The sequence below is a fragment of the Athene cunicularia genome, assembly GCF_003259725.1.
Source record: "Athene cunicularia isolate RWA chromosome 4 unlocalized genomic scaffold, athCun1 chr4_part3, whole genome shotgun sequence".
Lineage (NCBI taxonomy): Eukaryota > Metazoa > Chordata > Aves > Strigiformes > Strigidae > Athene > Athene cunicularia.
Genome location: NW_020799100.1, coordinates 7,830,076 through 7,856,044, shown reverse-complemented (window position 1 = coordinate 7,856,044; position 25,969 = coordinate 7,830,076). Strand labels below are relative to the sequence as shown.

At 38.1% G+C, this 25,969-nt stretch overlaps 1 protein-coding gene across 2 annotated transcripts in view; it reads left to right on the top strand.

The window, feature by feature from the left end:
• Positions 1-538: 538 nt before the first annotated feature.
• The window catches only part of SMARCA1 (SWI/SNF related, matrix associated, actin dependent regulator of chromatin, subfamily a, member 1), a 38,089-nt gene continuing 12,658 nt past the window's right edge, over positions 539-25,969 (top strand). Inside the window, exons 1-18 of one of the 2 annotated variants that reach the window (XM_026848304.1) lie at positions 539-695; positions 4,231-4,317; positions 7,789-7,886; positions 8,826-8,926; positions 9,042-9,142; positions 9,433-9,612; positions 14,253-14,408; positions 14,662-14,793; positions 15,547-15,615; positions 16,360-16,469; positions 17,134-17,360; positions 17,907-18,028; positions 18,415-18,567; positions 19,968-20,100; positions 21,042-21,190; positions 21,810-21,929; positions 23,047-23,157; positions 23,360-23,473. In XM_026848304.1, coding sequence (XP_026704105.1) covers positions 657-695; positions 4,231-4,317; positions 7,789-7,886; positions 8,826-8,926; positions 9,042-9,142; positions 9,433-9,612; positions 14,253-14,408; positions 14,662-14,793; positions 15,547-15,615; positions 16,360-16,469; positions 17,134-17,360; positions 17,907-18,028; positions 18,415-18,567; positions 19,968-20,100; positions 21,042-21,190; positions 21,810-21,929; positions 23,047-23,157; positions 23,360-23,473 — 2,202 coding nt within the window. In that variant the 5' untranslated portion in view covers positions 539-656. Of the gene's footprint in view, positions 696-4,230; positions 4,318-7,719; positions 7,887-8,825; positions 8,927-9,041; positions 9,143-9,432; positions 9,613-14,252; positions 14,409-14,661; positions 14,794-15,546; positions 15,616-16,359; positions 16,470-17,133; positions 17,361-17,906; positions 18,029-18,414; positions 18,568-19,967; positions 20,101-21,041; positions 21,191-21,809; positions 21,930-23,046; positions 23,158-23,359; positions 23,474-25,969 lie in introns of both variants that reach the window. The other variant, XM_026848303.1, reaches the window with a different exon arrangement.

Here is a 25,969-nt window from a genome sequence, read left to right as displayed (position 1 = left end):
CCTTTACCTCTGTACTTACATTAGCCTAGCCCGAGTGTGAGCAACCACAGTGCACTAACCACACGTTACCCTGACTGCAGTGTTATGATCTTGCTTAAAATGCTTATATCAAGTGTTGCTATTTAAATATTGCTTATATTAAATACTTCTCTTTTCTCCTCAGTTGTTAACTGGTTCAGAGTTTCATGGCTGCCTTGGTTGAAAGGACCGTTGGTGACAGGGCTGAGGAACTAAGTGCTCAGGGCCCAGGGACACGAATAGACACTGTCCACCCTCCCTGCCCATGGGGGCCAGGAACCCCCTTTAAGCTCAGACCTGGGCCTTCAGGGCCTGTCTGGGCTAACTCCCAGGGCACAACAAGGCCAGCTGCTCCCTGAAGCATCCCACCATAGCATGGCCAACAGGGCAGGGCCCTCATCAAGTGGTGTCCAGTTCTATGGGCCTATGGATGGAGAGTGTGAGTGGAGGCCCCAGGTGAAACCGTCCCGGAGCGGGACGGGGACGGCGGGCGCGGGGCTCTGCGGGACCCGGGGTGCTCCGTGGGGTGAGGGCCCGGGGTGGGGGTGTCGCGGTGGCGGCTCGGAGGGGTCGGTGCTGAGCTGGTCTGTCCCAGCCCTCACGCTCCAGGGCTTCAGGCTTCCCTCTGCCCGGCCGGAATGCAACCGTGGCGCAGAATAAACCCCTCTGAAGAGCAGGTATGGCTGCCAGCCTCCTCCCTTCAGCCTTTTTTTGGAAAAAAGACTACAGGCTAAGGCACAAGGAATGTAGAAAGTGACGTATTCGGGTATCCTTGGAAACGGAACAAGATTTAACCTGAAGAATGAATCTTATAAAAACTTAGAATGACGACTGTGTGTCATGTATTCATGAAATATCAGGAGAAAATTTCAGAAACACTGATATTAGTGCAATTAGAATTTTAATTCCGATTGATGAAAGTCCTTTTATTTTTTTATTGTAAAGAGCGCTTGATTCTTTATTTCATTACTTATGTATATACAAACATCTACGAGATACAGTGCAGTGTAATTCAGAACGTTACCTCATTGTTCAGGGGAAAAAGTTTAAGGGCCATTTTTGTATTGGATACAACTTACTCTGCAATATTTTATGCATGTCAACTGATAAAAAGTTGGTACTAGATTTTAGAGAATGCCTGCCTGAAAAATCATTGGAAACCAGTGAATGGTTTCGAATGTTACCAGTGTTGTGCTACTGTGTCATGCTGGTCAAAATGTTTCATGAAGCAACCCCCCCACCTTTCTGCTGTTTGCGTTTTTATTCAAAATGTGGAATTTCACATAAGTTGGGCCACAGGTCTGTTATATAGCTACATGTTTAGTGATTCGATCTGCATAACAGTGCTATATAATACAACCTGTTGTGCTCTGTTCCCCTCTCACTGTTTTGCTTCACTAAAAATAGTCTTGTAGTAGTACCAAAGCAGTGTCTTAATGGCTATTTGGAATGTATGTCCACTTTGTATATGCAAGTTAAACACAAAAGGGCTCCTTCTAATTATTCTTAATGCATCTGTTTGAAGATCTCGATAGCACAGGTTACAAGATTAAAGTCAACTACAGCAGCAGTTCTTAATTCGTGGTCATTTATTTATGTGTTCAAGTGACCTGCCCAGTTTAGTACTTGCTCTTACTAGGTAGATGTCTCAGCCTGAAGTTATTAACTCTGTTTCAGTGAGTTAGTAGAGATTTTAAGGGAAGTATTTTGGATCCTTGGAATAGTCAGGGTCTGGTATTTTTGAAACTGCTGCATATTTTTTGTAAGGTGTTTAAATGACACCAGTTTTTAGGGGACTCTTATCTAGGGTTTAATCTCTAATGGAAAACTTTACTCGGGTAGAGGCAGATTGTTACCAGCTAGCTCCCTGAGTTAAAAACAAAAGTACTTTTTTGCTGGTTAATTAATTGCTTGCACTGAGGTAAAGTTTCTAGGGTAAAACTCTCACATATTTGATGAAATATTTTGTGTTTCTGTGTCGTATTAGGTACATGATCCAGTTGGTAGTAAGAGAGAAGTATTCTTACTTGTAACAGAGTTTAATAATTGATAAGGTCTAGGTTTTTATAACTAAAAACACTATGCAGAAGCAAGTTTGGATATGATGCGCTTCCCTACTACCCATCTAGGTCCACCAGCACAGAGTAGTGAAACTACAGCATATTTTTTTCCCTTGCAAGATGTGAGGAAGCGAAAGGGTATTGGGATGCATGTGTCTTGTGTTTGTCTCTCATCAATTTTTGACAGTCTTCTGTTCATTATTTCTAATACTTTGGGCCATCAATGTTTGACAGAAACACTGCAGTAAGGAGTGGGAGCACAGGAAAACTGTTTTGTCTTGAAAGGTACAGTGGAGGATGTGATTGTATAGTGTTGTGGCTGCAGTAACTTTACATGTTAGTTCATTTGCTTCTTTAATTTGGAGTATGTTATTCACAAATACTTATTTCTGAACAAACTAGATTTGTATGCCACCTTAAGTTTTCTTCTTCTAGGGTAATCTGAATAACAATAGAACTGGGGTTAGAGCCATCTGCCTGGGGCTTAGAAAGATAATATTGCATTATATTTTACTTGGAAAAGGGATTCTCATAATATTTAGTCGTTCTGCTTTGTTTAGGAGAAACTTCATACTTACTTAAGGTAGACAACTTTTCTCCAGTAGCACATATTTATGTAATTTATTTCCAAGGGAAGTGAGAGAGACATCTGAAATGGCTTACTGTCAATTTTGGTTTCCGCTAAGGAGGAGTATTTTGTCACTTTAATAACAAGGATTGGGCCTGATATTAGCACTGTCAGTCTCTCTTACTGGAGTGTGTGTTCCATAGTAATATATAATGGAGGTGTGAATATATACATACATATGACCTGCTCTTTGGCAGGTTGGTGTAACAGTCCTCTTCTAACATTGTGTTCTGAGATGAGCTGATTGCTTACATGATTGAAGAAGCTGTAGGTGAATAGAACATTTCTGATGCTACCTGTTTGCAACATAGTCATTTGGCCTTGCAAAGCTAAACTCATGCATTTATAACATCATTAAACTAAACAACTTCGTTATACACTTGGTATTGTTCACTTTTGCAGAGAATTATGCCTTTGGTCCAAAAATTGAAAAGGTAATCTCTGACCCCATTGTGGTCTGGTTTTTCTGCTTGACCCTAAATAGTCTAGATTAATTATTATTTCGTTTTAATGTATTTATAGTAGGCTGATATTTAAAGTACTTGTTAGATTAAGACTGCTCTGTTACATTGGCACTGCACTTTGACAGTTTATTCAGTGCTTTTCAAAAACATTTTTATAATTTAATGCATCTCAAAAAAATTTTTAATTGCAGGATGTGCATAAAAAGACATACTTTAAAGACCAAATTAAGAAAAAAATTTCACCAAACATTTGTCCCATGATTCTCTTCTTTTAAAACATTTTGTCAATATCATGTTTTTTGCCAGCTTTTTTTTATATATACAAATATAGCAGTTGAAGTTGTGCAAACTTGCTTTAAGCTTCCCAACTGAAGACAGAAATGAATTTCATAAACCACAAAAGTCAGCCATTTTTGTTACAGTTTCTTAAATTTCTTTCATTTAGAGTAAATAAGGTAGTTCTTTGGTAACTAAGAGCATACCATGCAGTAGTTGCTACATGGATTGATTTGGTTTAATTTTTGTCTTTTCCTATGTATATGGCTAAGTGTAGTTAAACCTGTATTTCCAAATGAACTTGTGATGATTCATCTAGAAGTGAAAAAAACCCAGTCAAAACCCAACCAAGATGGAAGTCCCAGAAATCTACAGTTAGGAATTTTACAATTAGAAATCACTTTTATTTTTTTAAAATATCTTTTCAAGATACTGAATTTAATTATGCATTTAAAGCAAGGTCTCTGTAAAAAATCAAACCATCCTCTTTAGTACTTCCTTTCAATGCTTTCAATTCAGATCTTATCTGTAGAGATAACATCAGGTTGAGACAGATCTTCATCTTATATTGTATCTGGTCATATCTCCTCTTTAGTTTCATCATGGATATCAAGTTGTGCTTTGGGTGAAATAGTGATTAATGCAGTCAATTCATTTTGAAATAATTATTTTTAAAAAGTAGCATGCTTATCTTGTAATACTTAGGTTTATTGAGTTTGATATATTTTTACTTTAGTAAATAAAGAAGCTGATCTTTATAAAGTGTTTAAAATTTGAATTCCAGAAAAATGATCCCCCGTTTCAACTCAAGCTTCCTCCAAAGGCAGCTAGGCCTGAAAAAGAAGTTGACCCGGAATATGAAGAGAAGATGGTAAGTGTTTTCATGACAAAATGTACTGCAGCTTTTTATGACATTTGCTTGTTTGCTTGAACTAGATCAATGTAGTGTCATGGTTTGAGCCCAGAGGGCAACAGAGAACCATGCAGCTGCTTGCTCACCCCTTCCCCCTCAGGAATGGGGAAGAGAAAATAAAGCAAAAGGCTTGGGAATTGAGACAAGGACAGGGAGGGATGATTTGCCTATTATGGTCACAGGCAAAAGCCAGAGTCATTGGGCAAAGTAAAAGAGCATCAGTTTAATTCAAGCACCAATACCGGCAACACTTAACAGAGGAGGACAGTGAGAAGTATAACCACATCTTAAAAACCCCTTTCCTCCTACCCCTCTCTTCTTCCTGGGCTCAGCTTTGCTCCTGATTTCTCTACCTCCTCCCTCACAGCAGCACAGGGGAGCAGGGGATGGAGGTTGTGGTCAGTCCTGTGGCTTTGAGGAGGGTCCTCCTCAGGGGAGGAGTCCTCACACTCTTCCCCTGCTCTAGCATGGGATCCCTCTCACAGGAGGCAGTCCTCCTGGAACTTTCTCCAACATGACTCCTACCCACGGGCTGCAACTCTTCTTGAGTTGCTCCAATGTGGGCCCCTCCTGTGTGTTGCAGTCCTCCCATCACCAAGTTATAACAGTGAGGGCTTCCCACAGAGCCCCAGCCTCCTGTGGGTGCAGCCACCTGCTCCAGTGTGGGGTCGCCCCAGGGCTGCAGGTGGATGTCTGCTCCATCAGCAATCTCCATGGGTGCAGGGCACAGCCTGCCCTCTCCCCACAGGATGCAGGGGAGTCTCTGCTCTGGTGTACTTCCTCCTCCTCCTTTCTTCCTCTGAGCTCGGGTTTGCAGAGGCATCTCCCTCACAGCTCCTCCTCACACAAACTCCTCCTCCAGGTTCCACTTCTTAAATAGTTTATCACAGAGGTGTGGCCACCATCACTGATTGGCTCAGCCTTGGGCAGAGGCAGGTCTGACTTGGAGCTGTGAGAGCTTTGAGAAGTGTCTTACAGGGACCACCCCTGTAGCCCCTTCACCCACCTACTGAAACCTGCAGCCACATACACACAAACCCACTAGAAACATTAACAAGGAGATATTGCAGGCTGGATGTGTCAGAAAAGAAAAATCAAGATTCATTTAGGTGTCTAGTCTAGTGAGATGTTTCTCACAGTGGCTAACAGTAGGTGTTCAGTGAAGAATATGACAGCAGAGGAAGCAGGTGGTAATAGTTCTGTTAAATAATCTCTCTTCCAAGTATTTTTGTATGAACTTGGAGGCTGTTTTTATGCTCGTAGTTGTCAGTGGATTTTTTTTTCCCCCCACCCCATGGATTTGTGTGCTTGCTTTTTTCACCCTCTCAGGTTTAGTTATCCACACCCTCCTGTGGTAAGGAGTTTCTATTCAATAGCATTTTATATTTAAAACTCTCCCCTTTTGGTTTTGAGTCTGTGCTAGTTTTATTTGATGACCCCTTGAGTCATGTCAGAGGCCTCCTTAAGCTACTTCTTAAATGAGAGAAATACTGAAGCTGCCAGTTTCTTATCATATAAAAACATAAAAGTTTTAAATGTTGATATGCCCCACAACACATATGCCATAATACAAAAGAGGATCTGTCCATGACACAAATGAAGGGAGCTTGTAGTGCTTTTAGTTCTATATTACAAAGAAGCAAAAACCAGGAGGACATTACAAGACTTGTTCTTTAATGACACGTGTAGTAAGTTTTTGATTGAAGTTGGTATCTGTATCTTGCTACATTTTGCTTAAAAGCTTTAACATTAAATGGATGCCTAGTAATTACAGTAGAATCTGAAAGGATTGAATACTGTAGAAGCCAGGAAAGAGTATCACTGCTAGATACAGAAAAGCTGATACCTACTTGTATGAATACTTAATTCTCAGGCAAAGGGAAGACATAAAAGTAAACTGTTGAGAATGAGTTGAGTAAATAACTACATTTGATTTCATAGTAATACATGGCAAATTTACATAATTCCTAAAATAGCATGTTAGTTCAGTTGTTCTAAAGGGCAAAGGGAATAATAAGTCTCAGAAAAACTGCCTTTCCTCAGATGTGCAGTTGTGAGCTAGACCTTTACTGTTTATCAAGGCATGCTGCTTGTACCCAGCCAATAATTTTGCAGGCAAAAAAGTATATTGTGGCATTAGTATAGAACCTTACCCGTTATGGTGAGCTTGCCAAAACCATCATGTATTATTAGTTTAATATAAATCCTCTGAATGGATTTGCTCTTACCCTGTATGAGCATAAACATCCATGTCTTTACTCCCCCTTTTAGAGTTTTTTTCCTAAAAGCTTTACTTGATATTTACAGTTTATTTATTTTGCAAGTTATTTACGCAAATGGTCCAATAATGAATGCGAGGGAAAAATAATAGTAATTTTTTTCTAGGAGATGTTTGTAAAGATGTTTATTTGCTGGTAAGTGGTACAGTATTAAAAGAAAAGCATTGCCCTCATGTGGCAAGATTATGCATTGCAAGTCACGTTCATTTTTATTGTCCTTTTTGGTTTGTGTTACCAGAGTTAGAGCACTTTTACTTGCATGTAAGTTATCTGCAAAAAATCTTTCTGTTGTTTGTATATTTCTTAGAAAGGTTATGGTACAGAACTACAATTTCGCTTTTGTAGTTTATATCAAGATATATAAATGAGATCGCATGAAAAATGCTTTAAGCGGTACGCTGTTACGTGATGCTTAGAAATGGTGAAGAGAAATTGTTAACAATTGCATCCTGTCAGATAGCATTTGAATTTTATCATATTTTTCTTAAAATTATGTAATGTCTTTTAAATGTAGAGAAGGATATATGTTTTGCTGTGTTTATGTAGTAGAGTGCATATGCCTCATTGATATGGCAAAAGTGAAATGGTTGAAATTTGAAATCTGACAGCAAAGTTTACAAACTTCAGTGAAAGCAATACTGATCTGGTGCATCCATTGTTTTAATCATACTTCTAAAAGCAAAGCTACCACGTTGTTGTCTTGGATCAAATCCTGATAATCTTGAAGCTGATGGAAGTTTTCTGCTGACTTCAGCAAGGTTATGATTTAATCCCTTACTGTAAGTCAGAACCTTAGTTTTTTTTTTTTCTTTTGTAGACAGTCCTTTAAAGCATCTCCTAACAGTTGTTGGTGTGCCATGCAGACTAAAGCAATCTGTACAAGAAAACCGTTTTTTTTTCGTTGATTTACTAATCTTTGAGTTTTGAATGGCAGTGAGTTGCTGCGATGAGGGTATCAAGTCTTGCCATGTTTTCCAGATTGCTCTGGGATTCATGAAGGGTCTATGAACTGTCACACATTACAACTGAGTGCTCAAAAGTGATTTTTCTTCTTTTAATTCTCTCCCCACTTTGAAACTAGAAAGCAGATCGAGCAAAAAGGTTTGAATTCCTCCTGAAGCAGACAGAACTTTTCGCACATTTTATTCAGCCTGCAGCACAAAAATCACCAACATCTCCATTGAAAGTCAAGCTGGGACGGCCACGGATGAAGAAAGATGAAAAACAGAGTTTGATTTCAGCTGGGGAGTATGTTTTACTTTTATTTCCTACTTCTTACACTTCCAAACAAATGATGCATTTTAACATATGTAATTAGTTAATAGCTTAGAGTCTTTTTTTTTAAGTAAGTCCAGAACTTTTCCTATCAATTGTGCATCATTATTTCTTTAAAAGCTGGTTGGTGTATGCATGCAGATCCATCAGCATTAGCATGACCTTGGGTCAGGAATGTATGTAAATTTCCTGATTCTTTTCACTTACCATGCTTTGGGCTGTATTGTGGAGTGATTCTGGAGCATATGAATTAAATTTCTTTTGCATGACACTGAACTAGTAGATGCACTCCAGAAATGCAGCTGATGTGCTCCCATTGCTAGTGGACATGTCAGTGGGACAGGAGTGGAGTTAGACCAAGTTAAAACAAGGCCATGTGCATGTAATGTGGATATGGGATCCTCAGCACCACTCAGCACCTTGCTCCATCAGTCTGGCTATATTAGTAATTAGCCTGCATGTAGTGTTTCTGAGGGGTCTTTTAATAACAAGTAACTAGTTTTTGGAATGTTTACAGAATGACATTTTCTATTTTATAAATTTTTTTTACTTTTTTTTTTTTTGAGTGAACATGGGACATTTCTGAATGGTATAGTTACCAAGTAATTGATTCTAAGGCCACCACTGATGTGTCTTGTATTCCTGCGTTGCTCATTAAAAAGCACCTTAGAGAACTCAGTGTTTGTTGTCAGAGTATGGTTGTGGCTCTGGAGGAGAGTGCTTTGTATCAGCCTTTCTAATCAAAGCTGGAATGAGCCATATAATATTAACAGGATATGATTTTGGTCAGGGTATGAGAATGCACACAGATTAGGTCAATGATTGTTTCTGTTAGAATTTGTCTGTTTTGATTTTATAGTCGGTGTTTTGAAATTACTTCAAATAAACATGAATCTTGGATTCTTTCCTTAGCTATCGTCACAGGCGCACAGAACAGGAAGAAGATGAAGAGTTGTTGTCAGAGAGTCGAAAAACATCTAATGTGTGTATTCGATTTGAGGAGTCTCCTTCATGTAAGTATTGTATGGACAGTTTTCTGATTGCTCTGATATAATTAAAGTCTGAGTAGATCATAATAAAAATTTTCTACTTAGTATTCGTCTACTTAGAGGAATCTTACATTTACAGATGTGAAAGGAGGAACACTGAGAGATTATCAGGTTAGAGGTTTGAACTGGATGATCTCATTGTATGAAAATGGTGTTAATGGCATTCTGGCAGATGAAATGGTAAGTAGTAATCTTTTGGAATTTTTGTGGTAATTACTGAGCAAAATTCAATGTTTAAGTGTCTATAGTATTTAATGTGTATACAGTAGTATTCATCATTCTACAACACTTAGATTATTCATAAGTGGAATTGTAATGCACTGAAAAGAATTGTATTGCAGACATTTGCTTGTAGTTTTTTTAAGCAACTGAAGTGGCAGAATTATATAGCAGGAAAATTGTTTGAAACTATTTCTGTATGTTATTTCATTTCAGCAGGTTTCTTTCCCCCCCTTTCTCTGTCAATGCAGGGTCTCGGTAAGACTCTGCAAACAATAGCATTATTAGGCTATCTGAAGCATTACCGAAACATTCCTGGGCCACACATGGTCCTCGTTCCAAAGTCAACTTTGCACAATTGGATGAATGAATTCAAACGCTGGGTTCCATCTTTACGTGCTGTTTGCCTTATTGGAGATAAAGATGCCAGAGTAAGTGCTCTACATTTCAAAGATGTATGCATTATTTATCAAAAACTAGCATATGGATATGTGGAATTCTCCCTAAGCTACTTCCTTAATTATGGTATTTTTCAGTAATCTTTAGCTATATTAGCATTGAAAATACAAGATGTTATGCTTGTAACTATGAGGAAAAGATGCAAATCAGTAGGTAAAGTAATAGACTGGGATCAAACTACAGCTGTCTTACCTCTTTTTCTGTTGTCTTCCTCTGACTTTTGCACCTTTTTTTTAATCTCTTCCGTGTTTGCATTATGACAGTGGTTATCAATTTTCCTTTATTAGCCTCAATCTGTTACTTCTTTCTTCCCCATTTTTAGGTGATTTCACCCACTCTTTACTTGTGTCTTGTGTCCATGCTTCACCTTGTAACTAGGATTCTGTTGTAGATCTTTCATAGTGAAGGCCTTAAAATAGATATAGAGTGGTTTTCTAACTTGCAAGGGATCAATGAGCTGGATGTTCCTGTGAATTCTGTGGCTTCTCATATGGATTGTATGGCTGCCTGTTACTGCTTGAGTGTAAGAAGGGTCTACAGAGGGATCTGGATGGGGTTCAGCAAGGCTCAGTGCTGAGTCCTGCACTTCGGGCACAACCACCCCATGCAGTGCTTCAGGCTTGGGGAAGAGAGGCTGGAAAGCTGCCTGGTGGGAAAGGACCTGGGGCTGTTGGTTGACACCAGGGTCTGAGTGTCTGAGAACAGACTTAAGAGGAGTGACTGAGGGAACTGGGGTTGTTTTCACAAGTCGTAGGATAAGAGGATAGGTCCTCAGGTTGTGTCAGGGGAGGTTTGTGTTGAATGTTGGGAAAAATTTCTTCACCAGAAGGATTATCAAGCACTAGAATGGACTGCACGGGGAAGTAGTTGAGTTACCATCCTTGGAAGTATTTGAGACATGTAGGTGTGGTGCTTAGGGACATGGTTTAGCGGTGGACTTGGTAGTGTTATGTTAATGGTTGGACTCGATGATTTTAAGGGTCTTTTCTGACCTAAATTATTCTGTGATTTCTCTGAGAGGAACTGCTGGTTCTGCCAGTGAGTTGGACAGTTCCCTCCAGTGCTATAGTCTTGACTGTACTGCCCTTTGCAGATTTGTTTGAAGTTTGATAACATTTGTACCACAGTGCGTTCATTACTAGTTCCAGGAATGAAATTAAGATTGTGTTGAAGGGAAGTGTGCACCTTCACTTTGTACTTTCTTTGCTTTTAGAGTATCTTTGTATTGTCATAACTTTTAATGTCCTCATTTTCTACTTCTGTAGTGGCTAAAGCACCTCTGAGCTTATATTTGCATTTTTGAGTCAGTGCATAGTGTTGTACAGAATACTTCTTTATTAGGTAGCTCTTCAGGGCCATGGACTTGAACTGTTCTATCAGCCCTAGTAGCTGTGGTGATCTTACCCTACTAAGTAACTTATTTGGAGACCTGCATGTGTGGCTTTTCTATACAGTGATATTCTTTAAAGTGAAAGGATTAATATGCCTAGATATGTATCCCTTAAAAAGTAGAGATGGGACAGAGGGGGGAGAACTTTAGGAAAGAGAGAAGATGAGAGGTTCCATGAGTAGTTTTGAAATACTCTGTTTGGATTGTATCTTTGGACTAGTTAGTTTAGAAGGTTTTTTTTCTGTATTGGTAGTAGGTACTCTATCTAAATTCATAGACTTATAGAATGGTTTGGGTTGGAAGGGACCTTTAAGACCATCTAGTTCCAACCCCCCTGCCATGGGCAGGGACACCTTCCACTAGCCCAGGTTGCTCCAAGCCCCGTCCAACCTGGCCTTGAACCCTGCCAGGGAGGGGGCAGCCACAGCTTCTCTGGGCAACCTGTGCCAGGGCCTCACCACCCTCACAGGGAAGGATTTCTTCCTTCTGTCTATTCTGAATCTCCCCTCTTTCAGTTTAAAACCGTTACCCCTCATCCTATCCCTGCACTCCCTGATCAGGAGTCCCTCCCCACCTTTCCTGTAGCCTCTTTAAGCACTGGAAGGCCACTCTAAGGAATCCCTGGAGCCTTCTCTCTTCTCCAGGCTAAACACCCCAAACTCTCTCAGCCTGTCCTCACAGGGGAGGTGCTCCAGCCCCTCAATCATCTTTCTGACCTCCTCTGGACCTGCTTGAGCAGGTCTATATCCTTCTGATGTTGGGGGCCCCAGAACTGGACACAGAATTGCAGGAAAGGGACTCATGAGGGTGGAGTAGAGGGGGAGAATCCCCTCCCTCGACCTGCTGGCCACACTGCTCTGGATGCAGCCCAGGACATGGTTGGCTTTTTGGGCTGTGAGCGCACATTGCTGGCTCACAGTCAGTTTTCCATCCACCAATACCCCCAAGTCCTTCTCCTTGGGGCTGCTCTCAATCCACTCCTCTCACAGCCTGGATTTGTGCTTGGGATTGCCCCGACCCATGGGCAGGACCTTGCACTTGGCCTTGTTGAACTCCATGAGGTTCACGCAGTCCCACTCTCCAGCCTGTCCGGGTCCCTCTGGATGGCCCGTCCCTTCCCTCCAGCGTGTGACTGCACCACACAGCTCAGTGTTGCTGGTGAACTTGCTGAGGGTGCCTCGATCCCACTGTCCGTGTTGTCATGAAAGAAGTTAAACAGTGCCGGTCCCAACACTGATTCCTGAGGATGACACTTGTCGCTGCTCTCCACTTGGACATAAAGCTATTGACTGCAACTCTTTGAGTGTGACCATCCAGCCAATTCCTTATCCACCCAGAGGTCTCTCCATCAAATCTGTGTTTCTCCAATTAGAGACAAGGATGTCATGCGGGACAGCATCAGAAGCTTTGCACAAGTCTAGGTAGATGATAGCGGTTCCTCGTCCCTTATCCACCAGTGCTGTTACCCTGTGGTAGAAGGCTACCAACTTCATCAGGCAGCATTTGCCCTTAGTGAAGCTATGCTGGCTTCCGCCAATCATCTCCTCATTTTCCATGTACCCTAGCATCGTTTCCAGGAGCATCCACAGGCCTGTAGTTCCTTGAGTCTTCCTTTTGTCCCTTGTTAAAAATGGGGGTTATGTTTCCCCTCTTAGTCTGCAGGAACTTCACTGGGCTGCCATGACTTCTCAATTACAATGGATAGTGGCTTAGCCATTGCATCTGCCAGTTCCCTCAGGACCCGCGGATGCATCTCAGCAGGTCCCATGGACTTGTGCACCTTCAGGTTCCTTAGAAGGTCTCAAAATGGATCTTCTCCTACAGTGAGCAGTTCTTCCTTCTCCCAGTCCCCACCTTTACCTTCTCTGTCTTGGGTGGTGTGACTGGAGCTCTTGCTGGTGAAGACTGAGGAAAAAAAGTCATTGACTACATCAGCCTTCTCTGTGTCCCAGGTAACCACGTCTTCCATTTACTTTTGGAGAGGGCCCACATTTTCCCTAGTCTTCCTGTTATCACTGACATACCTCAGAAGCTTTTCTTGTTGCCTTTGATGTCCCTGACCAGATAGAATTCAGTTAGGGCTTTGGACTTCCTAACCTGAACCCTGGCTGCTTGGACAGTTTCTCTACTTGTTCTTGCTTCCACCCTCTGTAAACTTCCTTTTTGTGTTTGTGCTTGTCCAGTTTCTCCTTGTTCATCCATGTAGGTCTCCTGGTGTTCTTACCTGACTTCCTCTTTGTTAGGCTGTACAAGGTTTAATCCTTGCTGGGATGAGAGAGCACGTTGCCGTTGCCTCTCCCCCACCTGCGCCAGTCGAATTGGAAGTTAAACACAGACCCCGGCTAAAATAACAAGAAATTTAATACAACAGAGTGATAGAACAATCTGAACAACAACAGTATCAATGGTCACAACAATAAACAGCAATAACAGTGAACAAGGCAAAAGATATACAGAGAAATACCGCTAAATAAATGATCAAGGAGCAAACCCACCACATGTATGGCAAAAACCAAAACCAGAAGCGAAAGTAAAAAGGCTCCCCCCTGGACCTGACGTCAGCATGGTATGAATAACCCGGCTGGAGATCCCTTCCCCCTCTCTCTTTGCTGGGGAAAACTTTATCCTGGCTGAACCAGGACATAGGCTCATTGCTCCTGAGCTTGGCAGAGGTGATCCTTGAATGTTAGCCAGCTTTCTTAGGGCCCTCTTCCCTCCAGGTCTTTATCCTCTGCCAGGCAGATCCCTGAAGAGGCCAAAGTCTGCTCTCCTGAAGTCCAGGGCAGTGAGCTTGCTGTGCACCCTCCTCGCTGCTCTAAGGATCTTGAACTCCATCATTTCATGGTCACTGCAGCCAAGGCTGTCCTTGAGCTTCACACTCCCTGCCAACCCCTATTTGTTGGTGAGAACAAGGTCCAGCATAGAGGAACCAGCGAGGAGAGGTGCTATTACAAAAAAATTATACTGGAGTAAATACTTAATTTTGAATAGGGAAAAAAAAAAGTATTTTGCTTAACCTCAGCTGATGATCTGTCTGTGCCTAAAGTACAAAGGATTGAAGGCCTTTGTTACAATAAATTTCAGTTATTGAAAAGATGTTTCAAGGTTGTCTTTTGTATGCTAGCTTAGTACATCACTAATGTTAGCTGAGGTAGATTTCACTGAATTCCATATAAATTGTTCATATTTCTAAGTGTTTATTAATTCATTGTTCTGCTTTAGGCTGCTTTTATCCGTGATGTTATGATGCCTGGTGAATGGGATGTTTGTGTTACATCATATGAAATGGTAATTAAAGAGAAATCAGTCTTCAAAAAATTTAACTGGAGGTACCTGGTAATTGATGAAGCTCACAGAATAAAGAATGAGAAGTCTAAGGTAAACCCAAAATTATGTGATACTTTGAAAATACTTTGACATGAAAGATTCTATTTGATTTTAGCAGATTTTAAGTGTTAGGTGTGGTATTTTTAAAAAAATATAAGCTGTAGGCTACTGGGTGGTAAATATGAATTTCAAACATAGCTCGCTATCTTTAAATTTATTTGACATAATTTCAGGTTTCAGAAATTGATTAAAATTATTATGCTTAAATGTACATGATGATGATAACTATTTGTTGTATTTCTAGCTGTCAGAGATCGTACGTGAATTCAAAACAACAAATCGATTGCTGCTTACAGGAACTCCTTTACAGAATAACCTCCATGAGCTGTGGGCATTACTCAATTTTCTTTTACCTGATGTCTTCAATTCAGCAGATGTAAGTTGAGCTTTGGCACTACAGTCTTGTTCTTGTTACTTTGCTTCTCAGGCTGCTACCTTCACAAGAGGAGAATGACCAGCCTAGTAAAGAGACATATGATGTGGAAGAGCTGGATTCAGTAGAACCTCTGCATATTACCTAACTGTAGACTACTTTTTTTTTTTCTCTCTACTTCGTTAAAACAGTGTGTTCTGTTAACTGCAGATAAGGCCTCAGGCCAGTAATAGCAAATGTAATAGTTCAAGTAGTTCAAGAGTTATGCGAAGTGGAACAAAATTTGGGAAAGCAATGCAGAATGAAGAATATTAAGCATCCAAATAGGCATTTAGAATTGGAGTCATCTTTCTTTTTTACTATTAATGTGTCTTTGTACTTGTATTGCTTGCTTGCATTGTTTTTGCTTTGTTGTCCATCTCATTTACTTAAGGATTCTGTTTTCTTTTTCTGTTTTTACATTCTTGCCCCATCATTACATAAGCACTAAGGGGAAGAACTTAAACACCTCAGTGATGAACATGGAAAACCATTGTAAATTAAGCAGCGTAATAGTATTTTGTCTGCAGAGTTACTCAGCTAACTTGAATGCTATAATGTGCTGGGGAATTGGCATGAAGTTGCAGACTGATTCTTCTTTCACTCATAGTCATTTGCCTCAGAATTTATGCCACTCAGCTGGAGTGAAAGAGAGTCAATATGTGTCTGTTAAAACTACAGATGATAAACTGTCAATTGTGCTGTTTCTCACCGCAGGATTTTGACTCATGGTTCGACACTAAAAATTGTCTTGGTGATCAGAAACTTGTAGAAAGACTTCACGCTGTAAGTAATTAAAGCTGTAATCACTTGTCCTCATTAGATTACACAGTGTAAAAAAGAAAACAGATCATTTCCCCCTTCATTTCGAAGTTGAGAAAATGAACATGAGGGTATTTACAGAAATGCACAGCAGAATTTTCATGATGGAACTTATTATTATACATATTGCTTTTTATAACATTACTGTTCAAAGCAGACAAAAATCTATACATAAAGTGTGAAAAAGAAGAATTTTGAGATCATTTTGAAACCATTTATTATATGGAGTAGTATACTGATAGGCGTCATGCTAGCCTGAATAAGGCATACCTCTACCGTTGTTTTACTGTGCATGAGATAAGACATTTTTTATCATACAGTTACAAAACAAATCAGAAGGAAGTATAACATACATTGCTTATCTTTTAAATGTTGGTGTATTTTGTATATGCTGCTATTGGAAATGAAACAGAACTTATGTTAAAAGGTAATAAATAGACTTTATAAGCTTATGGGATTGGCCCTTGCTTAGGATAACAACTGGGATGAACATGGCAGTTTTTATACAGTGTTAGTGTGGACTTAGTCAATTGGTGGATGACTTCATTTTGCAGACTTTAGCAGAATTTTTCTGAAGGAGTCACCATGACAGTGATAGATATTGATTAGGTCTGAATAAATATCAGATAATTGAATCTGTTAATTTTTCTATTTGAGTCAATAAATTTTATAAATTTATGTCTGTGGAAAAACTCTTAATTTTTCTAGGTTTTGAAGCCTTTTTTATTACGTCGCATAAAAGCTGAAGTAGAAAAAAGTTTGCCTCCAAAGAAGGAAGTAAAAATTTATCTTGGGCTCAGCAAAATGCAGAGGGAATGGTGAGTTACTTACATCAAAGTAAGATTCTTTTCTGATAAGAACATTACAGCTCTTCACACTATTTGTTTTTCTTCTTTAAAATCTTGGGGGTTGCATGTTAAGACAGTCAGATGGAGAAGCCTATTTATAGCTGTCTTTGGGGCTTTTTAAAATGATGCACAAGTTCCAAAGAGCTCAGGAAGGGTAATGAAAAGGAATGGGAAGAAGGCGGCAGAAACTTCTTTTCCTTCCTTAATTTTATTTGGAAGAACATATGCCTGCCAAGTTTCCTTCTTTGATCCAAGTATGTATGCACCAGTAAAAGTCTGAGCTGAAACTGAAATAAAACCTTGAGGAGCCACATACCCAGGAGGGATGTGAGGAAAGGAGTCAGGTCAGGTAGCAGCTTCAGTCAAACAAATGAGATCTTTAATCCACTTTCTAGTCCTAAAATGGAAGTATAAGATAACCCAGTGAATGACAGATCATTGTCACTCACAGACAAAATAATAATAAGTCCTTATTATCAGTCAGATGTTTTCATAATAATATAGGTCATTGTTACAGAAACAGAGCAAACTCCCACATCCAAAAATAAGTAATTGGGATATTGCAGGGTTTCATTCATGTTCTAAATAACAATTAAATACTGAGAGTTGTTCAGAATTGCCTGTAAAACTTCAGGTATACAAGGATCCTGATGAAAGATATTGATATCCTGAATTCAGCTGGGAAGATGGATAAGATGCGTCTGCTGAATATTCTGATGCAGCTGCGAAAATGCTGTAACCATCCTTACCTATTTGATGGTGCTGAACCGGGCCCTCCATATACCACTGACACACATCTCATCACCAATAGTGGTAAAATGTTAGTTCTGGATAAGCTGTTAGCCAAACTCAGAGAGCAAGGTGAGTACTGATTATGAACAGTAGTGATCTGAATGCTTGTTGTAAGTAAAGCTACCTTTCAAAAATTGTGTGGATTCATTCTTGTCTTTGCTCCAGTGAATGCATTTGTTACTTTCAGTGAAGTTTTTGTTGAAAATCATTTCACATGGAAAAAGGAAGTCTTACAGGAATGATGAGGAAGACTAATAATATGGAGAAGTAGAAGGAAGGAAAGGGGAGAGCCTCTGTGTTGCTGTCTTTAAGAACATTTCTGATGAAAGCATTAGATTTTCTGTGCAGATCAGTTGTCAGCTAATTATCTTACCATGGCTTTAAGTGTTCTCTTTCTTCAGTTGTGTATTTTTCCTGTATAAATTATCAAATAATTTGTCTTGAAGAGCAGTTATATTAATACCAGAAAAGTAACTCTGGAAGAAAGACTGACTTGAATAAGTTAGGCAGAGTACAGAATATTTCACATGAATTCTTACTCATGCTTCTCATGCTGTGAGAAGATTAATGTGAAAACATAAAACTGATGACAAAACCTTCTGTGTTTTCTGTTAGGTTCCAGAGTTCTACTTTTTAGTCAGATGACTCGTTTGCTGGATATTTTGGAAGACTATTGCATGTGGCGTGGGTATGAGTACTGCCGACTTGATGGACAGACACCACATGAAGAAAGAGAGGTGAGAAAGTTGGATATAAACAATAAATGTCTTTGTTTTACATATTCGTTTAATAAGTTATTATTTACATATGTATATAAGTGGCTATATCATTGTTCAAAGTAAAGCAAAAATGCTACAGTTCAAAAAGGCTGCTAAGGATGTATGTTTTTCCTAATTAAAGTCCACAGTAAAGCAGATTTCATTTGTTCCTCAAATGACAAATGTAATAGTTTGTGGACTTGGAATGAATTTTCCCACCTGTGGAAATCTACAGTTTCTTCTATAAGAAATGGGGTTTGGTATGAAGATTCAGTAAACTTATAAAGAAACATTATTGAAAAGCCACCAACTATTGGAAGCTTGTTTGAAAGCTCTGATACTTTAGTGACTTTTTTTTCTTATAGGAAGCAATAGACACATTTAATGCTCCCAACAGCAGTAAATTCATTTTCATGCTGAGTACCAGAGCTGGAGGTCTTGGAATTAATTTGGCAACTGCTGATGTGGTTATTCTCTATGATTCAGATTGGAACCCTCAAGTAGATCTGCAAGCCATGGTGAGTTAACTCCATAATACACATTTGTTTGTTAAAGTTTTCATTGTTCTATTTTGTATAAGTGTTTCCTGAAATTGTGTTTCTGTTATTTTTATTTACTTTTTGTATTTAATACCAGTAAACTAAGAAATAGAATAAAAAGGGCAGGAACAGAATTGTGGACAAAACTGTAGATTTGTCTCTGTAAATATCTGCCTTAATTATTTTCATAATTGAATAAGATAACTTCTGTCAAAATACTGTATCAATATTGTTTATCCATAGCATTATTCTTAATTTTGTCTTTCCAGATGACAGTAAATGAATAACAGAGGGCTGTTTCCAAAATAATAGCAATGAATTAAGAGCATGCAGCTTTATATTTCTCCTTTTTAGGAAGCTTATGCTTTTGCAACCCACTTTGTTTCTGCATCTGCATAAGTGTAAAATCATTTGGTGGTGATGCCAGAGGGAAAAAAACCCAAACTTACTTTTGTGTTAAACATACTAACATCTTCTCTGAGTGCTGAATATCAAAAAAATCAAGAGTATAATTTGTTTGATATGGAATAAAAATCACATGATCCTTCTTGCATGATTGGGGGGGGAGTGGGGTGGGGTGTTATTTTTATGCTCTTAAACACATCAGATATTTACTGTGAATAACTTACCCTTTTGATATGCATACTGACTACCAATAGCAGAGTGACTTCCTGGAAACTGAGTAGGATTTTCAGGAAGAAATTAGTATTGTGCATGACAGTAAAAGATTTAACAGCTCATGTTTAAAGGACAGTCAGAAAATCCTGGTACCAACAGCTTGAAGGCCAGTTATTTAACTTTTTTTATTTAAGAGGGCAAATGTTTTTATTCATGTTTTCCAGAGAGAATACACACAAGTTTGTAACAGATAACTAAAGTTTGTGGTTGTATAACCTTATTTGCTGTGTATGGTACCTGTACTATGTGAGGTCCATATGATGCTTTAATGTAGCTAGCTTGGGAAACTAGAGTATTGAAGCTGTGGCTGCGTGGACTTTGCCCATGGAAAGAATATGCTCAAATCAGGGTCAATTCCAATGTCTAGTGAGAGAATTAGTTTGAAAGCAGTGCAGTGCAGATGTGTGGTATATGTATGTACTGTTGTGTGTCCACTTCCCAGTTGCAGTCTAGACAGACCTTTATCTGCATTTAAAATGAGGTTAATGCCTTTATTACTGTTGAATGACCCAAACTTGAAAGGTGTAGTAGCCAGATATAAGTATTCCTGTATTGGTTTTATGTTTTTATATGCTCTTGAATAAGCAAGGAACCAAGAAATACATGCTAGTTTCAGTCTGCTGTTTCTGCTATATAGCAAGCTAACTGTCTATTGCTTGTGAGTTTATGTTGCTGAACACTCATTGATTTATGTTTGTTAGGATCGTGCGCATCGTATTGGTCAAAAGAAACCAGTACGGGTGTTTCGACTAATCACTGATAATACTGTTGAAGAGAGGATTGTAGAAAGAGCTGAAATAAAACTGAGACTGGACTCTATAGTTATACAACAAGGTATCAACTGCTATATATGTTTGTCTGCAACAGAATTGTTCAGTCCCTTAAAGTATGGGTTAAATAACTGTACAAGTGTACAGTATGAGAGAAAGCAGGCCTTGTGTATAATAGCAGTACACTAAAACAACCTAAAAAACTATATGTTACTTGTTCAGCTGAAATGTTTGAAAAAATTCTGTTTTCATAAGTATGCACATAGACTTATACTAAAACTGTAAATGAGGAAAGCAAACCACAGTTGAATAGATGTTACTGGTTTTCGTGTTATGTTAAAAAGGAAAAAAAAAAAAAGATAAAAATAATTATATAGATGTGCGTCTTACCACATAAAAATTCACTGAACATTAAAACTGCTTTGTGTCTTTGTTTAGAAGCTCTGAATAGTCAAAACCTAAGGTTGTCAGCTAAGTTGTGAAAGTTGGTTGTATTTTCAAAAGGGTGGGCTACTGAAAGGATGATGGTCAAAATTTTCATGGTTTGTGAAGAGTTGAGATGGTATAGGTGAAATTTTGGGACAGAAATTAGAATTTTGGGAAAAATATTCTGAGATTTGAGTTGAAATCAGTGAAGTGAGTGTTAATCTAATGACTTAATGTTTGTTACAGAATATTTTATCATTTTTTAATCTTGAAATAAGATTTAGATGTTAAAAGTTCAGCTAACTTTGTAAGAATAAGATCTTAAACATAAAATCTGGATTATCAGAATGTGAAACATTCTTTTTTATATTTATCTTGATCCAAAGTTGTTATTTTTTTTATTTTCCCTGAAGTTTCTGATTTCTGTTTGTTTTCAGCTGAAGTGAAGTGGGTTTTTTTATGTATGGCTCTTCTATTTTTCCTTTCCTATTCTGCCAGTGAACAAAAAAAAATCCACTGTTTGCATTGTCCTGCTAGAACTCTTGTATTGTAACTTTCAACATGTTTTGCTAATTTTAGGAAGGCTCATAGACCAGCAGTCTAACAAGCTGGCAAAAGATGAAATGCTGCAGATGATCCGGCATGGAGCCACACATGTTTTTGCTTCCAAAGATAGTGAGCTTACAGAAGAAGATATAAACACTATTTTAGAAAGAGGTGAAAAGAAGGTTAGAGAACAGTTTCATATGGAATTTGAAATGTGTCAAACATTAAATATATGTGCACAAAATAGAAATTAAATTTGATTATGTAAATCTTATTTTCATGACTGTTTATTACTTTACTATTTGTAAATGTTTTAAAACTTATGTTAGTTCTCAAGGAGTAGAATTAGTGAGTTATAATTATTTTCAAAGTTCAGGATGTGTGCACTGTATCTTAAGCACTGTTTATTTTGTGGCCTTTTAGAAAGATGTAAATTTTATGCCAACAATTCTAACAGACACAAAAAGTTAATGGAACTTTATTAGGGGATAGGTAGCTCTGTGGAAAAATGCACTACCATTTCAGCTCCAAAGAGCTGGGCATAAATTTCATTTAAATTTAAAAGTTAAATCATACAGTTTGTAGGGCTACATCCAGCATAATTAATTTAATGGAAAGTCTTGGAGTCAGATTGTTCGAAATTGGAAAGCATTATCTGCGTCTCTCATTATAAGAAGAATGTAAGAGCTTAAAGCAGAAAAAGACATTGAGAGTGTTTTAATAATGATGAAAGTGGTTTGGTTTTTTGTTTCAGGAAAGATAAAACAGTTTGAGCCTAAAAGTATCTTTCTGTATCTTTAGACAGCTGAAATGAATGAACGACTGCAGAAAATGGGGGAGAGCTCCTTACGAAATTTCACTATGGACACAGAGATGAGTTTATACAACTTCGAAGGTGAAGATTATAGAGAAAAACAAAAGGTAATTTTTCTTCAAGTCTTTAAGACTTTAGAGGTACAAGCATAAAGACCATACTAGAAAGGTTATGGCTATAAAGGTTATTTCAGAGAACTAAGGAGCTGTTGAAAAAATCACTTAGCTCTGCAGAAGCATCAATATTCTGAATTTTTGTTAAATTAGTTTTCAGCCCCACTGTTTTTCTTCACAGGGAAATCTGATAATATTGGTCAAATTTTATCCTTTTTGAAGCAAAAGTACTATGTTGCATCCCACTGTACTGCTGCAGCCAATATTATTTTACTGCTGCATGAGAGGAAAAAACAGGCCTGATAATGATTTTATATGTGAAACTTGGACATAAGTCTTTCTTGCAGTGAAGGTTTTAGTCATAAGTGTTAATGTGAATTGTCTGTACAACAATTTACCTAATTATAGAAGGATCACTATTACTCAGGGTCCCATAATGTTACCTTTACAGCTCTGTTTTGTTTGGGACGTAAGTCAAGATATTCTTAAGGTCTTATCTGGAGTCGGATGTGTGAACTCTGGTTTGTTAAATACAGAATGCCCTTCTAACCCAGGTTTCCTATCAATTTTGAATAAACATTGTGAAAAATATTTAATGAGAATAAGGTGGGGTGTGTGCATATAAAGATTCTTTTTTCATGTTGATATTTTCCTTAAAAGAAGCCAGCTAAATATGTCAGTCTTTTTTTTTTTTTTTTTTTGCCAATGTTGTAGCCTCTTTAGAGGTTATTCATTGTGATATTTAGAGGAGAAGCAATTAATTCATATCACAAGATAGTATAGAATTCAGAGCCCATCCTTCTGTTGTATTTTGGTAGATGGAATCCTAACCTTACTAAGGTGTCTGAAGTAAGTAGAATACTGTAAACGGATCTGTCTGTGGTACTGCACTGCCTTACTTATCTTCCAGGTGTTTAAATATGTGTTATAATCAGCTATAATTTCTAGCTTATTTTTGAACTTTGTTGTAGTATCCAAATCGTTGAGCACAGTCATTAGTTTTGACATGCAAAAATACGTTCTTGTTTTGCAGTGCACATTGAGTCATCATTTTTGTGACTTTAGGAAAGCATAGTTACTTTAATATCCTTTTATTCTATTTTGTGTGTAGCTGAGCATGATGGAATGGATAGAGCCTCCAAAACGAGAACGCAAAGCTAATTATGCAGTTGATGCTTATTTCAGAGAGGCCCTACGTGTTAGTGAACCAAAAGTTCCAAAGGTAAGATGTTGCTAAGTATGGAAGGATTTTTATGTTGTTCTACTATTTTTCTCCCCCATTTCATCCCCTGCTCTCATCCTATACTGCTAATAAAATGATTGGAATTGCAAAGTGCTAGGTTGCCACTGCTGCTGAATTATGTCAGTTTAATTACACAGAAATCAAGCTTATATGATGTTAATGTATCTGTGTGTGTTTGAAGGCTCCACGACCTCCAAAACAACCAAATATTCAGGATTTCCAGTTTTTCCCACCACGGTTATTTGAACTTCTGGAAAAAGAAATTCTGTATTATCGTAAGACAATAGGATATAAGGTAATGCTCTTTTTTTCTCTTCAAATTAGTGAAATATATTTGTATTTCTCTTTGCAGATTTACCGCAACCTTTTCAGTAGCTAAATGAAGTAAATGAGACACCAACTAGGAAATATATCATTCTGGACTTATTTTTTGCAAAATGCTTCTCATTGTGAAGGATGGCTTAAAACCTCTATTCTCCTGTTTCTGTTCCACTGTGGAACAGAAAAAGTAATCTGTAATTCCTTCCTTCATTAAAAATTTCCCATTGGTGTAGCTTTTTGTGTTGTGGTGGGTTCCTAACAATAAAATAGAGTAGAAAAAAAAAAAGACAGTTCTGATGCTTCATATACTTCTCAGAAACAAGTGTGATATGTGGTCTAAGGTGAGAAAATAATGTTTGCCTAATATAAGATCACTTTCCAGGGTATGATTTTTTTTTGTGTGGTTTTTTTTTTTTTTTTTGTTATAGCTTTGGTATATCTTGTGCAGAAAGTAAGGTAATACTGAAGCTGACTTTCTGTTGATATCAAGTGTCACCAATTTTTCCTTGCATTTTGCTGGGATATAAAGCATGTAAAGATGTGGAAAAGTCTGAGTGTATTACTATTACAAGAAGAAAACCAAGCAACAGATTTATCTCTTTTTTTTTTTTGTTTTTTCCCCTACTATGCCTTAACTGAATCTCTCCCTCTTTCCTGCTGTTGTTACTGGATAAGCAGGGAACACAGATTCTGTTTTGATGTTTATTTTCATTACTTGTGCCAGTATTGGCTGAGTAAATCAAATGGATCCCCTACTTCCAGACATGTAACTTACTTTAAAAAGGCCCATGTTTCATGGCAGGTTGCAGCAAGAAGAAATCACATATAAAATGTGTTGGAGGGCATAAATTTGTCATACAAAGCAATGGATAGGAAATTGGTGTTGTGAAAGAGTAGAACTAATATTAATAAAATATATTTTTAAGAAAAAGCAGAAGGTGTCTTAAAATCTAGTTTGAAGCCAAAATAATTTTATGTGGATGGAATTAAGATAAGAATTAAAGGAAGTATAATTAGCTTAGGGAAAGAAATTATTCAATTAATGCTCAACAAATAAGGGAGAGAATTGCTAATGTTGACAACATACATGTAAAAAGAGAGGTGTTTCAGTCCTGTTAAGTCTGTCAGACTGGATAGGTTGAACATCTATACTTGTTATCTTACAAACTTAGTATGGCTGTTTGCTGATGGTGAAAGTGATAAATATGATTTTGTTCTGCTTTGAAATGGAAGTATAACTTTCCATCTGAAGAGATTTCATTATTAAAACTGAAGACTGCCATAAACAATGTCAGAAGTTATCAGATAGGTAGAGACCAAGCTTTATGTATCAGTCTTAAACCACCAAAGCCAAGAAAATTGCTTAGTCAGATGTTAAGAACAGCTCTTAACTTCCTTTGTCTTTTGCTGCAGAAATATGTAAGGTCTACAAAATCTTGACCGGATACTGGTTTGTGACTTGGTTGCAGTTGTGTGGTATAGAATTGCAACACACAGTTTAAAGGTCACAAATATTAAATTGGTGTCAGTGTGGAAAGGGACAGCTAAAATGTTGCTGAGCCTTGTTTACATAATGTTGTCTGTCTGGTCCTTGCTTTGGCAGCGTGCACAGCTTGATAGTAAACCTGGCAGAATTTAGTATTTCATTGTAGTTACAAACCACACTGTTGGATGTAAGAGAGCAGGTCCTAGTTGATGAAAAGTGCCCTTAAAATCATTGAACTGTGACAGCTCACACTAGGTGAGGCTCTGCCACTTGGTATCTCTAAGTTATTGTGTGTAGAAGTGGTGGGTACAGGGCATAACAAAATTATAACAAACATTTGACAAAATCTAGTCCTAATTTTAGGTTTTAAGTAATAAGATTTGAATCTAGATAAAACACACTTGGTAACTCATACAGATCAGTGCGTTAATATTTAATAGATGGAAAAAATGTATTTTACCACTGACATGTATTCTACAGTATTTTTCACTGAAGTTTCTCAAAGTGAATAGGACCCTTTTGTTACTTATAGGTCAAGGTAAACTTTGTATTAAGATCTTGAAACAAGGAACAAGCATAGATAAATGGCAGTATTTGATACATCACCTAGTCGTGGAGGATATTTTCAATTTTGCAACACTTTTGTAAATGCTGATGACAATATTATGGTAGTTATTTTAAAAGTTTTTATAGATGTTTGGTTTCTTCAGGGTAGCCAATGTGTGGTGTGGTGTGTTTTTTTGTTGTTGTTTGGGCTTATTTTTTTGTTTTGTGACAACAGATGCTCAGTGGTTGTGGACTAGGGAGAGTCTCCATCCCCTACTAGATGCAGGATGAAACATGGTTAACATGTGATGATGAAAAGGCTGAGGTGCTTAATGCCTTCTTTGCCTCAGTCTTTAATAGCAAGTCTAGCTGTACTGAGGGAATCCAGCCTCCTCAGCCAGAAGACAGAGGCTGGCAGAACAGCCCCCCCCCCCCCCC